Source organism: Schistocerca americana, chromosome X (assembly GCF_021461395.2).
Source record: "Schistocerca americana isolate TAMUIC-IGC-003095 chromosome X, iqSchAmer2.1, whole genome shotgun sequence".
Lineage (NCBI taxonomy): Eukaryota > Metazoa > Arthropoda > Insecta > Orthoptera > Acrididae > Schistocerca > Schistocerca americana.
In genome coordinates, this window is record NC_060130.1 from 228257425 (window position 1) to 228274223 (window position 16799).

Here is a 16799-nt window from a genome sequence, read left to right on the forward strand (position 1 = left end):
TTGGAACCACAAGGTGTTTGGTATTCACGTTTGTTGGCTTTGGCAACTTACCACCAAATCATCACCTTCCAACCTATTCTAGACCTCAGAGTACACAACAGATTAGTCTGTCACCACAACCATGAGTTCAGTGGGGGTCCAATATCACAGTCCAGCACAATGAAGAGAGCAGGTGGGTGATTAACACAGAAAGAATTATTAACTCTCATTCGGACAGAAACTAAAAGTTAAAAATAAAATTCCTTGACGATTCCTTTCGAAAAGAATTTCTCTATTAACTTCTTAAAAGTGCTTCACATATGTCATGCTACATTTTGTATCAGTTAAAGTTGCACAGTGTGCCCTCCCTGTTTACTTTTGGGTATTACATAATGCTGTGCTGTACTGTCAAAAGAAAAGCAAAAAAGAAACACTGATCTTCAGCAGCACCTCACAAGAAATTACAAACCAAATAGTTTAAATGATTTGCGTTTACCGATAGTGAAAGTGACTCTTTTGAGCTCCGTCTTGATGTTATAGAACTTGAAAATACAATGTAAGTAGTAGTTCAGATGGCTTGTAAATCATTCTGCGGCAGTTTATTTTCTATTTTTAAACGCATTTTGCGGATTACCACCATGTAAGGATTGCAACATCAAGAAAGTTGCTTCCTGACACGGAAGATAATAAGCAACGCGTGTGTGAATTTATTTAATTCCAATATGGAAAAATATATAACCTTAATTAATTATGAACATATTCAAAAAATTTCAGGGTTGATAAGAATGACATGAAATATTTATTTTTTTCTATTACAAATCACATTTAATTGTTACACAGCGAACATTTATGTTTTTTCTGCATAAAGATCACAAGTTATATAAAACCTGTAACATTTGCCACTACGTTACTACTATGTCCCAGCAATTTTTAATTAATGTGCAAAGAGTTTGTGTCTCGAAAAACTACCCCTCGAAATGTAACAAAGGAAATCTTGCATCCATTGCGTGCAATGCACTACCACGACTTGTGCGCCCGGACTCCCAGGAACACGCAATTTAGTGTCTGTGCTCATAGATGGCAGTAGAAGCTCTGTCGCGAAACCCCGAACTCGAAAGTAGTATCGATACAATTGTTGAAGTTCACGATCTGGCCAACAGTTGGAGCTCACACATTTTCATCAGCTGCTACTGCGGGATTAATGTTTCCCCAGTGTACATCTGACAGCAGATTTGGTCTGTGGTTAGATGTTCGTTTGCGTAGGTATGGACATTGGCATTTCTCTTTACGGATGTCTTATCATAAGATAGTGCACAATTCGAACAACGAAAGATACGACTGTGGCAGGATAAGATTAGTACTTTATCTCTTCGACAGTAAGAGCATTTTAAAAGCTAGAAGCTGATTTGTAGATCATTTAGCGGACAGTGGTGAATTCGTATGCGCATTGATTACTATTGTTTCTCTGTTTTATAAGTCCTAAAAATTAAGCGTAAATATGCCGCTGTTCAAACCAAAAAATCCAAACAAGAAAGGACATTCAGTGGAAAGTAATAATGAGAATCAGAACGAAAGTGCTTTAGCTCAACAAAACGGAAACAGAGCGACCCAGAAGCCGGCGGATCCCAACGTTGGGAGACCCAAACTTGTGTTCCATTGTCAGCAAGCCCAGGGAAGTCCTACCGGACTTATTTCTGGTTTTTCTAACGTCAGGGAGCTCTACCAGAAGATTGCGGAGTGCTATGAATTCCCAGTCGAAGATGTAAGTAAATATTGTACTGTTCGCTTAAGCTTTCTATACTTGGGAAATTTTTATTTGCTGTTTATAGTAATGTAAGAAAGCACTGTGTTGCCGTCTGATTCTTCCACACCCTCCACAAAGCTTCAGTTAACTATTACGAAATGCTATGTTCGTTTCAAATGATTGTCACCATAATTATAGGTTTAAGTAGTTACAGTTAATTTTCAGATATGTAAGAAGTGGAATCTTCACCAGGGCAATAGACACGTCCTCCAGAAAATGTGTTACGGAATTAGCCAATACAAAATCTACTCACTATTTGTGTTCTCAAATCCTTAAATATTGTCCCAAATATGGATATCGTAGTACTACTTATGTTCATGACCACACATTCATAAATAAAGTTTGCAATTCATATCATACGTAATTGTTGTGTTAATACTTCAGACAGCAAATTTATACTATACTGGTACATATTATCTACTAGTAAAATATATGATAATTAAGTTTGCTACTACACGTGAACTTTCACAAACTATTACGTCTAATCTTGGCCATTGTTGTACATGAGTGGAACCAGCAGTGTTTCGTGCAAGTGAGATTCGAAAACTTGTACGAATGTCGAGCAAAGAAGGAAAGCTAGTTCATAACGGGTTTCAAGTATTTTACCCCACATATTATGAAATACACCAAATTGTTTTAGCTGTGCGGCTGACAGTATTTAAAATATTTATCGGTCTTCATACACAACGCACACATCTGATATGAATGCATCCCATTTAAGCTGTCAGAAAAGCCGCTTAACAACACATTAACGCAGTGGCGGATCCAGGATTTTGGTTTGGAAGTGGCTTGGCCCAGCTGAGGGGAGGCTTTATCAACGTAAAACACTGAAAAAAAGCACCAAAATTTTATTTTGTTCGTTTAACGCACTGCAAGTCTACTCGAATAAGTTTTTTTTTTTTTGCAAATTCTTCAATGATTTCGACACGTCGTAGACTGCCAGATTGCCAGATATATCTCGATGATTATAAATAGCAGGCAGACGGTTAAACCCGTCTTAAGTCACTGTCACACAAAGGTACGATTATATTCGATTAAGCGAAAAGAAGCTGCGCTCCACACTACAAGTGGATACGGGTAATGTAGCGAGAATTTGTAACAGAATGTTTATATTTGGGAGAACTCATTTGCCTCTTGGCGCGTCTGTGCTGCTGTTTGGGGTATCTGTTCCCTGTCTTTTCAAAGCTCCTTTCAAAGAGGTATTTCTCCCTATAATGAGAGAGGATGAGGCAATTCACCGTTGCAAATACGTGCAGCTGCCACTACAGAATTGAGATTTTCTGTTTTACCATGGCACTTGGCATATAGCTGAACAGGTCGAGAACTGAAGTGTGCTATGCTCTCGAAAAGCAAACCCTCAACTGTCTCAACACAAAATCGATGAAAGGAAGCAATAGCTTCATCTGAATCAAAACACGACAGGACATTATTCTCGAGCTCGAAACAACCCAACAGAAAAGGAGAAAATGCCACATTAATCAGAAATCGCGTGTATGTATTAAAAGTTTACTTTACCTGTAGAATTCCGTAGCATCTGGTGCTTCTATATACGAGCGATGAATTGAACGTTGGGCGGTTCTGGATGTCTGCACTGCAATGTCCAAAGGTTCTACAATACAACACGCCTCTTGGAGAATTTCTTGATGTTTAGTTTCTCTGTACCTTCCCAGCATTCTTGTAATGCTGCTATCATCTCGCAGGAATGGTCAACATCTAATGCAACAGCCTGAAGTTGCTGTCAAATCGTAACAGTAATTTCAAATAGCGCTGCGGTTACCATCAAAGATAAGACAAAGTGAAATCGTTGAATAGAAGCCAGAACACTTGCACTTTCCAACGACAGAGAAGTTTTGTCCATTTATTCAAGGAACTGTGCGATAGAGTCAAAGAGCTTTTTGAATTGAAGGAGTGCATCAGGCCTTTCAAGCCAGCGTGTATCACTAACACCTTGCAACTTTTTTCGCTTCTGGGTGTTTTTCATGTTCCAAACATTTTGCTTACTCACGCACAAATCTAAGTCTTAAACGATTTGTCAAGTAATTGCAGACAGAAAGCATATGAACTCTTCATGTAATGCACTACACTGAATTGTTCTCTACCACCGACGTCGACTGTTTCGTCGCCAAGGACAGCATAATATTTTGCTTCTTTGACTTCGTTGAGTACCTTTCTCATCATGATAGAATAACAACAATTAGTCACCTAATTCTGAGTTGTTTTGCCCAGATATATAACATTTTTCGGCGATGTCACTAAATGTTTTTGGAGAGGTGAATCACTTGAGTCAATGCGAAATTTTGAAATTGCTCGAAATTTTCCTTGGCCGATGTCATCACTTAATGAACCATCAGCCTGGTGGCCTCTTAACACCATATTTTCACGACCGCATAGTATGATCGTCTTTACTACAGAAATCAGCCACTCGCTGTTTGATTTAATCATTTTCGGTTTCTCAGTTGCGATTGAAAAATTGACAGTCTATTCAGGAGTTTCATTTAAACTTGTGATATCTGAATTTTTTAACGCCGCCATGTTGTGGTAATCGGTAGCACAATAGCTTCTGAAGATTTGTAGTGCTTTTTATGTATCCTGAAACAAAACAAAAAAAGAAGACGCACCACGAAGGAGTTAAGAAAACTGCTCAAAAACTGAAATTCATGCAGGTATCAACGGAGAATGCAAAGTTGTGAACTTTGGCAGCCAATGGATGAATGTGTGATGCTGCAGACCAATTTCACTGTACAGCTGGCAAGTATGGTAAAGAGGGGGACCTAGCGATACCAGGGGCACAAAAGATTTGCGAATTTCATTCCTTATATTCAGCTGGCCAGAAGCTATACGTCGCAGACAGGAGTGTAACAGTATTCGCAGATATCAGCATTTGAGAGAGGAGGTATAGTTGGGCTCAAAGAAGCCAGTTGGAGCAATCGAGGAATCGCTCGACATGTGAATATGAGCGATGCCATTATTCGACGATGTTGGCAGGAGTAGATTAACTATGGCCGAACAAAGCTTCAAGAAAGAATCAGACGACCGAGCATGAGGAAAGAGCACTCGCCACAGAGGCACTCAGAGCCCTTGATTCATCATCATCAGCGATCTGATGGGCAACTGGGGCTTCATTGACCGCAAGTACCTTTATAGAAAGTTCACAGAAGTGGAGCTGAGCTGATAGTGCTTCTTGCACTGACTGCCATTGACCTTGTATACCAACAAGCCCGTCTGCAGTGGTGTTGAGCACATCCTGCGCGGAATCTCATTGACTGGAGTAGAATTGTCTTCAGTTATGAGCCCCGCTTCGAACTGAGCCCTGATGATCAGCGAAGACCTGCCTGGGGATGCCGCAGACAACAGTGTAATACCAACTTGACTCTCGCCCACCATACCGTCCCATAACCATGGGTGATGGTCTTTGGTGCCATCTCAGTTCATAACAGGACCTCTTTGGTTGTCATCCGCGGCACAGCAAAGCGGTTGATCGACGATATTCAACATCCCATTTTGTTGTCGTTCATGGCAAGCCATCCTGGGTTTGCATTTCAGCAAGATAATGCCTGTCTGCGCATGGCGAGAATTTCTGCTGCTTGTCTTCGGGCTTATTAAGCCCACCCTTGACCAGCAAGGTCATCGGATATTCGCCAATTAAGAAAGTTTGGAGCATTAGGGGCAGGACCCTCGAACCAGTTTGGGATCTGGACGATCTTACGCCGCCGGGCGGGGTGGCCGAGCGGTTCTAGGCGCTACAGTTTGGAACCGCGCGACCACTACGGTCGCAGGTTCGAATCCTGCCTCGGGCATGGATGTGTGTGATGTCCTTAGGTTAGTTAGTTTAAGTAGTTCTAAGCTCTAGGGGACTGATGACCTTAGAAGTTAAGTCCCATAGTGCTCAGAGCCATTTGAACCATTTTGGATCTAACGCCCCAATTAGACAAAATTTGGCACAGTATCCCTCAGGAGGACACCCAACGATTCTATCAAGTCCGCAGCTCGTGGTCGTGCGGTAGCGTTCTCGCTTCCCACGCCCGGGTTCCCGGGTTCGATTCCCGGCGGGGTCAGGGATTTTCTCTGCCTCGTGATGACTGGGTGTTGTGTGATGTCCATAGGTTAGTTAGGTTTAAGTAGTTCTAAGCTCTAGGGGACTGATGACCATAGATGTTAAGTCCCATAGTGCTCAGAGCCAATTCTATCAGTCTAAAGTGGACGTGTGACTAAAGATCCTAGAGACACAGAATGGTTCCCCCACTATCTGAATCTGAAGATAGTACGCAAAACAAAAATTATGCACCTTTCTGTTTTTGGCTATAGACTAGCTGAGAGTATTCCTTTAGCCTATTCGATCAAAACTTTGTTTCTCGTCCACCCTCTTGTGTACTCTGGATATTCATAATTTCGTTGTGGTTCTCAGACTCTTTCAGATGTTCGTACTTTTCCACGTCACTGAGTGCTTTTCCTGTTCCATCAAAACGATTTTCAGCTCAAGCAGTGTATGTACCGGCCACTCCAACAAGCACTGGTTTGGGCTGTGTAACAACAGCAAACAAAAACTGCAATTTGTACAGGAAGTAGAGAATCATACATAATCAGATCAGTAACTTACCAAAAACTAAAATAACTCCTAGGAACTACTCTACAGGGTTATTTAAAAATGGCCAATAATCCTTTAAGGGGCTAAAATAATAGTCAGAAGTCAATATGAACAGTTTTATGGGGGCGTCTTCGAAACCGCGAAAAAAAAGATCTATTCCCTAAAAAAATTCCCTACTTGCCCAATATGTATGTAACAGCTGATTTTTGTCCGCGATATCAAAGTTGGTCCTATAGTAAAAGTTGTTCTTATTGATGAGCACTTTAACCCTTAAGAGATTATTCACCATTTTCGCTAAATAACGCGATATAAGACTATGAAATTCGCTGCAACGGCGGGCGCGCGAAGAAAACTAGTTTAAAAAGAACTAAAAACAGAACAAATCCGATAATTGATTTTGTGTTACATTATTTATGTTAAATATTACTTCACTATGATCTTGTATTGTGCAGAAACTAGATGGCAGTTATAAGGATTGAGGGGCATGAAAGGGAAGCAGCGGTTGGGAATGGAGTGAGACAGGGTTGTGGCCTCTCCCCGATGTTATTAATCTATATATTGAGCAAGCAGTAAAGGATACAAAAGAAAAATTCGGTGTAGGTATTAAAATTCATGGAGAAGAAATAAAAACTTTGAGGTTCGCCGATGACATTGTAATTCTGTCAGAGACAGTAAATGACTTGGAAGAGCAGTTGAACGGAATGGACAGTGTCTTGAAAGGAGGATATAAGATGAACATCAACAAAAGCAAAACGAGAATAATGGGATGTAGTGGAATTAAGTCGGGTGATGCTGAGCTAATTAGATTAGGAAATGAGACACTTAAAGTAGTAAAGGAGTTTTGCTATTTGGGGAGCAAAATAACTGATGATGGTCAAAGTAGAGAGGATATAAAATGTAGACTGGCAATGGCAAGGAAAGCGTTTCCGAAGAAGAGAAGTTTGTTAACATCGAGTATAGATTTAAGTGTCAGGAAGTCATTTCTGGAAGTATTTGTATGGAGCGTAGCAATGTATGGAAGTGAAACATGGACGATAAATAGTTTGGACAAGAAGAGAATAGAAGCTTCCGAAATGTGGTGCTACAGAAGAATGCTGAAGATTAGATGGGTAGATCATATAACTAATGAGGAGGTATTGAAGCATCAAGGAATCACAAATTTAGCATTGGAGGGCAGCGTGGAGGGTAAAAATCGTAGAGGGAGAAGAAGAGATGAATACACTAAGCAGATTCAGAAAGATGTAGTTTGCAGTAAGTACTGGGAGATGAAGAAGCTTCCACAGGATAGAGTAGCATGGAGAGCTGCATCAAACCAGTCTAAGGACTGAAGACCACAACAACAACATGATCTTGTGGGGCAGGCAAGAAGGATCGAGTGCCCAGAATACGTCACAAATCCGACTAACCGTTTTTACATGAATTTCATTTATGTACTTAAAAAATGATTAGAAATATGTATCGAATGGACTCTGAGTTGACAATGACAAGTCGGTGACATTGTCTACAGGTAGTACTGGTTCATTTTCGCTCGATTTGCTCTCCTCTTTCTTTCTTTTCAGTAAAAAAATTGAACGAAGATATTGTTGTTTACGTTTCGATGTCTTTTTTTTTTCAAAATATTGTCAAAAACAAACAAACGGACGCCATCATAAAAATTAAAAAAAGACTTGATAGCTCATTCTACTGTGTTCGATTCAACAAACGATATTCCAAATTGCTATGTGTACAGCAGCACAGCAGGCGCATTCGCAAACTGCACATTACTTCTCAACTACCACGAGCGACCCTGTCGAAGGCGGCAGCTGGCGGTGGCAGTGGGGCGTGGCTACGGCTGCATCTTGAATGAGTGGCGTGCGGATTAAAAACTCGCCACGTAAACAGCTTCTTACAGTAATTTAAATTTGAGAACATGTTAGACCTACTTAAAATGGATGAAGAGAGGGTAAGTGATGAAAATTGTACTGTAGGTAGTATAGAGCTAAGAAAAGAAGAATAATAACAAGTTTAATTAGAGATTTTCGGGGGTGGACCCTAGGAGCTTTTCCTTTGCGGGGTGGGACTTGAGCCCCTCAGCTCCCCTCCTCCCCCCCCCCCCCCCCCGCCCCTCTGTATCCGCTACTGCGTTAAGTCGTAACGGTAATGTCATTTAGGTGAAATGTTAATCATTAATAACATTCTATCATAAAGTTTATCAGCTTATTAGGTCGATTATTGTCTGTTTAGTTTTACGCCACTTCATCGAATAACTGTGACCCAGAGAGGTGGTGCAGTCTTCTGAGAAGATGGAACGGCAGCTCAAATCCCCAGCGGGTCATCCATATTTAGGTTTTCCGTGATTACAGTAGATTGCTCAAGCCAGCAGCCCTGATGCTTTCTCTGAGAGTGCACGACTGATATCCTTTCCTATCCGTCCCCAATCGGATTTTTTGCTCCGTCGTCAATCGCCTCGTGATCGACGGGACGCTAAACCCAATCTTCCTTCCTCCTAATGTTGTTATTGTGGTCTTCAGTCCAGAGACTGGTTTGATGCAGCTCTCCATGCTACTCTATCCTGTGCAAGCTTCTTCATCTCCCAGTACCTACTGCAACCTACATCCTTCTGAATCTGTTTAGTGTATTCATCTCTTGGTCTCCCTCTACGATTTTTACCCTCCACGCTGCCCTCCAATACTAAATTGGTGATCCCTTGATGCCTCAGAACATGTCCTACCAACCGATCCCGTCTTCTGGTCAAGTTGTGCCACAAACTTCTCTTCTCCCCAATCCTGTTCAATACTTCCTCATTAGTTATGTGATCTACCCATCTAATCGTCAGCATTCTTCTGTAGCACCACATTTCGAATGCTTCTATTCTCTTCTTGTCCAAACTATTTATCGTCCATGTTTCACTTCCATACATGGCTACACTCCATACAAATACTTTCAGAAATGACTTCCTGAGACTTAAATCTATACTCGATGTTAACAAATGTCTCTTCTTCAGAAACGCGTTCCTTGCCATTGCCAGTCTACAGTTTATATCCTCTCTACTTCGACCATCATCAGTTATTTTGCTTCCCAAATAGCAAAATTCCTTTACTACTTTAAGTGTCTCATTTCCTAATCTAATTCCCTCAGCATCACCCGACTTCATTCGGCTACATTCCATTATCCTCGTTTTGCTTTTGTTGATGTTCATCTTATATCCTCCTTTCAAGACACTGTCCATTCCGTTCAACTGCTCTTCCAAGTCATTTACTGTCTCTGACAGAATTACAATGTCATCGGCGAACCTCAAAGTTTTTATTTCTTCCCCATGGATTTTAATTCCTACTCCGAATTTTTCTTTTGTGTCCTTTACTGCTTGCTCAATATACAGATTGAATAACATCGTGGATAGGCGACAACTCTGTCTCACTCCCTTCTCAACCACTGCTTCCCTTTCATGCCCCTCGACTCACAACTGCCTTCTGGTTTCTGTACAAATTGTAAATAGCCTATCGCTCCCTGTATTTCACCCCTGCCACCTTCAGAATTTGAAAGAGAATTCCAGTCAACATTGTGAAAAGCTTTCTCTAAGTCTACAAATGCTAGAAACGTAGGTTTGCCTTTTCGTAACCTAGCTTCTAAGATAAGTCGTAGGGTCAGTATTGCCTCAGTTGTTCCAACATTTCTACGGAATCCAAATTGATCTTCGCCAAGGTCAACTTTACCAGTTTTTCCATTCGTCTGTAAAGAATTCGTGTTAGTATTTTGCAGCCGTGGCTTATTAAACTGATAATTCCGTAATTTTCACATCTGTCAACACCTGCTTTCTTTGGGATTGGAATTATTACATTCTTCTTGAAGTCGGAAGGTATTTCCCCTGTCTCATACATCTTACTCACTAGATGGTAGAGTTTTGTTAGGCCTGGCTTTCCCAAGGCTGTCAGTGGTTCTAATGGAATGTTGTCTACTCCCGGGGCGTTGTTTCGACTTAGGTCTTTCAGTGCTCTGTTAAACTCTTCACGCAGTATCATATCTTCCATTTCATCTTCATCTACATTCCCTTCCATTTCCATAATATTGTCATTAAGAACATCGCCCTTGTATAGACCCTCTATATACTCCTTCCACCTTTCTGCTTTCCCTTCTTTGCTAATAGTACGGTAGAATCGTAACTATAAAGTTTCAGTGCCATTAAGCTGAAAATGAAAGAGCTTTATGCGACAAAAAGGTTGTCAAATACCCTTAAAAACTACTACAATATTTAGAGTGTGCGATATAGTTAATGATTTGCATAAGAACCCCTAGCTAGGTGCGAACCATTTACCATGCGAGTTGCCACAGTGGTTAATAAATGAAAGAAAGAATTTAACCTGAGAATGGCAACAAATTTATTTTCAACATTTGGTTTATCAACTAATATTTTTAACCAATCCTTAAGGCACTACATTTCCATTCGCGAGAATCTGGGGCTGCTTCCCGAACTTGCAATCCAGATTAAAATTTTCGATGTTTTTTAAACCGTTTAAGGCAGGTACAGTAACAGTAGCCTTGAAAAAAGGACACAGTCAATTGCCTTCCCCTTGATTTCCCAGTCTGAGCTTGTCCTCCGTAATGACCTCATCAACAGGACGTTGAGCTCTAGTCTTCCTTTCCGAGCCATTACGTGATACAGGAGCAAATTGTAAAACAGTTATATTCCACTCTTGCGCGTCTTCTCATTGAACAAGCGACTGTCTCTTACTGTGACACTGATAATTCTTACGAGTACGTCTGTAGCCCTCTAACTAATCTGATAACAATGCCTGTCGCTCAGGGACACAAGAAGTTCGCATTACCCATGTGTCACATCACGAACCGCAACAGGGTATATTAGGCACTCCTCTGTGTGCATTGATGCTGAAAAATGGTGATATCCAGTCTGACCGCCATTCTCAGAAGTACTGGTTTACTGGTTCATGATGTATAAGAGATGGACTACTCTACTGGTGAAGACTACATACCCTCTCCTCGGAGATTTACAAAAGTTTAATTGCAAGCATAATATCGTGTCGTTTCCCTGAAGCCCAAGCGGTACCTGGCAAAGACTTTACAGCAGATGTCTGTCTGTGCTCATAGGATGGGGGGAAGTAACATCTACTATTGACTAATCTAAGGCCGGCCGAAGTGGCCGTGCGGTTGAAGGCGCTGCAGTCTGGAACCGCAAGACCGCTACGGTCGCAGGTTCGAATCCTGCCTCGGGCATGGATGTTTGTGATGTCCTTAGGTTAGTTAGGTTTAACTAGTTCTAAGTTCTGGGGGACTAATGACCTCAGCAGTCGAGTCCCATAGTGCTCAGAGCCATTTGAACCATTTTGACAAATCTAATTCCTGACTCAGCGTGAACGAAAGACGAAGTGGGTTATAATTTGCCAATAGTGGATCCAAGGTCCATTTCTGGGATGGAGTAAGGCCTTAGGATGTGTTACTTACTACTCCCACCCCTATATAACTTTCGCTCAACACTGCTTCTAACACATCATGGAAATAATTTGTGTACACTAGTGGTTAGTACATCGCTTTAGCACAACTCCAAGAAAGTACAACTCGGTGAAATACATCATTTGAAAAACATTTCTCTGCCAATTTTAGAAATACATGCATCATGCAACTGATTTAAGAAATATGATAACAGTTTTTCATAACTTTTATAGCGTCATAATTTACGCCATATAAAGTCACTTGTCACTGCGATTGTGAACATTGGTCTACAGGCTCTGGCTATACTCGTGTGTAGGAGGTATGATCTTTATTTCCGCATACGTCCGGGGAATTCAGTATTTCTGTTATTATGTTTTCTTAATAGAGGGTCTTTCCCGATCTACCCTTTCTTACTCAACTTTCCATCGTTTGTCACCTTGGCCTATAAACTCACGAATCATGTCGGACTTGTTGGCAACCAGAGAATGAGTGCCTTTACGTGGCTGGATTGATTTCTGCACCCAGTCTTGTCCCAAGGCCGTCAGGCAACTGAAAACCATCCTATGTTAGAGTATGTATTTTTCTAGAATTGCATGCCATTTTCGATAATTAGTCTCCATGCTACTTTATCCTCTCAAAGTTAGTTGACGAATGTGGGAACTGATGTGTGTAATAAAATAAAAGCTTTAGTACAATCTCCTTGGTTGGGTTTGGTGGTGAGGGGAAAGAGGGGGAAATCATGATCGTCTAAGACGCACACCTTTCTCTCTCACTCATCCTTGGATCCAGGAAAACAGTCACACTGCCTAGCCAATTGCTAGACAATATCTTATACTGCGTATTCAAATTAGAAAAAAAAAAATTCGTTTTAGCACAGTCAATGTCAAGAGCTACCGTATCTACCTTTCCTGTATATTACGATCTTTCATTTTATCAATGGAGGTAATGTAGGTGTCCTATAATCATATTTTCAATAGAATTAGAGGGGTTGGCCAAAAATGTGGAGATACTGCGAGAAATGAATTCTTGAACATTAAGTTCAGATGCTAGTCTGCAGGTTTCCCTTTCGTATTTGACCACAAACGGCACCTGTGCGATGTCCTCAGTGCGTTGCAAGTGTCAGTAAGGGTATCCAACATTCTATTTGGTAGGTACGTATAATGAATTTCCCCTTGATAAAAACAAAATATTTTCATTTGAGAGTCTTCTGATCAAGTTCAGTTATCAGTACAGGAAGTGACATTAATTCAAGATTAAATGCAGTACTGACTAAAATGCATCATGTTAACTTCTAGTAAATTGCAGATGAGCCATATACTGGCACCAACTCAAAGAAAAATAAGCTGCTACTACTTTCCATGGGGTTGTCTGAGGGCTGCTCCATTTGAGTTAATGACACTGCAGCCATCATAAATTATTCATATCACTGTATCAAAATAACCTTCCTCCATAATTATATCTGCCTATGTTTATCGGAGAACGATAATTATTCAGTGACAGTAGGGCAAAAGCTCGCCAAAGCCCCAAGAATTTTCACTATATCTGTATGTCATCATTTCTGAGGAGAATCTGTGCAATGTGATTTCAAATATTGTATATCATTTCGAGCAAGAAACGCGGTGATGTATGTGTTAGGAGATCATTCCACAAATAACAACAATATTCATGTATTTATTAACATACAGATAAGAAGGTGTAGTATTTTAACTGTAATTCTTCACAGGTTTTCCTGTTATACCAAGTGTGATCGATTCATAATGATGAAATTTACTGTGCCAAATATTCTTAATGCTTTTACTACACAACCTAATGAATTTGTAATGTAATAATTTTTGCCGCGCGAAGTGGCCGCGCCCTTTGAGGCGCCATGTCACGAATTGCGCGGCCCCTCCTGTCGGAGGCTCGAGTCATCCCTCGGGCATGAGTGTGTGTGTTGTTCTTAGCATAAGTTAGTTTAAACAGTGTGTAAGTATAGGGACCGATGACCTAAGCGGTTTGGTCCCTTAGGAATTCACACACATTTGAATAATTTTATATGAAATATAAGCTAAACGTATAGGAAATATTGTTGCTTGTAGCAATAACATTACAAAATCGTTTACAACAAGTGTGTCTGCATCTTTGCTTATGGGGCATGGAAAAATTGACTTCTTAAATGAGTCTATGCATGCTGCAATTAGTATATTGCCCTTCGTGATTTGTAAGGGTTTGATATGTAGTATATTCCCAGGTTCCTCAGTTAATACTGATAACTGAAACTTCATAAATAGGTTTCTATTCAATGGTTGGTGCTATAAAATAGAACTGACCTTTTTAGAATGTTCGCATCGAAACCCGTATCAGTGATCATGACGCAGTTGTGACAACAATGATTACCAAAGCACAAAGGGCGACTACAATAAGCAGAAAGACACATGTCAGTAGTGTCATATCTCAGTAAGGAACGGGAAAGTTTCAGCACAGGGCAGGGACATGTAGAGAAACTATGGCTCAAGTTTAAAAGAACAGTTGACCATGAACTGCGGAGGTATGTACGCAGTAGAGCTGATCATAATGGAAGGGATCCTCCATGATATACAGTCACTGTAAAGAAACTTCCAAAGAAAGAGAGACTACTGCATAATAGGTGTAAAACAAAGCATAGGATTATAGGTTGAAAGATGCTGAATGAAACATGTTTAGCTGTCAAGACGGCATCGCATGAAGGCTTCAGTGACTACTGTAGCAGAATATTGCCAAATGATCTTTCACAAACCTTAAGAAATTCTGGTTGTATGTAAATGCTATTAGTGTCCCTAGCGAAAGAGACAATAACTGACATTGAGAGTAGCAAAACAAAAGCTATAATGCGTAACTCTGTTTTCAAATGTTCCTTGACAAACGAAAACCCAGGACTATGTCCAACTTTTATCCACGTACCACTGAAAAGATGAGTGAAATCAGTATTCGTGTTAGTGGTGTTGATAAACAGCTGAAACTGAAATGAAATCCCTCTCATATTCTATATTGAATCTGCAGCTGAGTTAGCCTCTCTTCTAACTATAATCTATCCTAGATCCCCCGAACAAAACATCGTGCCCAGTAGGTGGAAGAAGCACAAGTAACTCTTGTCTACGAGAAGGGTAGTATAAGTGATACACAAAACTTGTATCTCTGACTTCAGTTTAACGTAGAATCTTAGAGCACATTCTGAGCTGAAACATGATAAGGTGATATGAACAGAATGACCTTCTCCATGCCAATCAGCACGTATTCCGAGAACATCAGTCATGTGAAACCTAACTGGAACTTTTCTCAGATGACATACGAAAAGCTCTGGAAAAAGGCAGTCAGGTAGTTGCAGTACTTCTTGATTTGACTCAGTACCACACCTACACATATTGTCAAAAGTTCAATCATATGGGGAATCTAATGAAATTTGTGATCGGATTGAGCACTTTTTGGTAAGGAGGACACAGCATGTTATCTTGGATGGGGAGTCATCAGAGTCTGAGCTCAGAATATGTCCTAAAGTCCAACAGTTGATTGATGTCAAGGATATGGGACAATAGGTTCGTGGATCACTTCTGCTACTGTTCTTGTAGGGAGTTGTGACTTCTGCTTTCTTCCAAGTATTGGGCACAGTTTTTTGTTTGGGGTATGTATCGGATGTTATAGCTAAAAGGGTAGATAACTTGGCCATAAATTCTGTAGAGAATCAGATAGGGATTCAAAAGGACCCTGTAGTTTTGTTCAGTTTTAGTGGTTTTAACTGTTCTAAACACCAGGAGCATTCGTATTATAAGCAAGCTGTAACCACCCCAAATACCGTGATTACTCTCTTGTTAACATTTCTTTTCTCCTACTTCTTTTTCATCTTTCATCTACATAGTGCATATATAATTAAATACCTGACTTTTTTAAAACATGAATCAGACTATGTATGTTTATTATTCACACGATAGTTTTCAATAAGACTATCCCAATATTGCTTTTACTTATGCTGGAAACCATGTTAATGAAAAGTAATTGATAATTGACATTATTCCTCTAGCAGGTAATGCTAATTTGGACTGAGCTAATATGTAGTTTTAGAAACACTGACACCACTCATTCAAAAACCAGGAATACAGACATATTTTAATTTACCTGAAGCTAGGTGATTTAGCAGATAATTAGAATGAAAGTTTAAGAACACTCAAATCTTCTGTTGCAGATTTAGCCATATTACTTGTTAGATTCCACCTTCAAACACTACCAGTAAATCAACGATTCTTTAGAGAATCGAACTACCATGTATAAAACAATTTGAGATCTCTGATAACTTAAAATGTTAAATATTTGATGTTAAGCATGCAACTGAGAAAAAATTTGAAAAATCTTTAAAATTATTGTTAAAGTTTTTTGGAAGTGGCTTAGTGTTCTCATGAAATACTGTATGAGTATAGTGTGGATATTTGTGCTCCATTTTAAGCAAAAGTTAGTTTTTTATGCATCTCAGTGTTTATGACATCATGTGTCCTGAACTGTTTGTCGTACAGTCATGTAATTTTACAGGTGTATTCAGTGGTATAAATGGATAGTGCCTGCAAACAGTGTTGTGAATAGAACTGGCAGTAAAGAAGTAATAAAATAAAACTTTGTCTGATGCTGAAGTTTTACTGCATGAATAGTGAAAGTGTAGTAACTGATAAACCTTTGCCTTTCATCATTTTGTGGGGAGTGTCAGAAAGAAATATTTTGTAAAAGTTTAAAATTTTATGTAAAGCTTGTTGGAAATTACTAAGTGCCCTCAAGTAGATGAATAAAGTCCAGATATTTGTGCACCATCAATTATGCTGCCTCAAGACAAACACACAGTTCCTAAGTTTGTTAGACTTTTAACATAAGATGGGTAGTTTATGCAAGCATTTTAAACTCAGTCAGAAATGAATTATTTGTTGCCCAAGCCATCAGAGAGGCAATTTGAAACTGGTACTGGGTGACGGGGTACTCGTGTAGTAATATAGATACTTTTGTTACCCTAAT

General features: G+C 40.0%; 1 protein-coding gene across 5 annotated transcripts in view; it reads left to right on the forward strand.

Annotated features, from left to right (window-relative positions):
- The first annotated feature begins 480 nt into the window (after nt 1-480).
- Nucleotides 481-16799, forward strand: part of LOC124555155 (PDZ domain-containing protein GIPC3-like) — a 285830-nt gene continuing 269511 nt past the window's right edge. For 3 of the 5 annotated variants that reach the window (XM_047128973.1, XM_047128975.1, XM_047128974.1), the window contains exon 1: nt 1165-1741. In XM_047128973.1, coding sequence (XP_046984929.1) covers nt 1478-1741 — 264 coding nt within the window. In that variant the 5' untranslated portion in view covers nt 1165-1477. Of the gene's footprint in view, nt 536-1164; nt 1742-16799 lie in introns of those variants that run through there. The other 2 variants (XM_047128976.1, XM_047128977.1) reach the window with 2 other exon arrangements.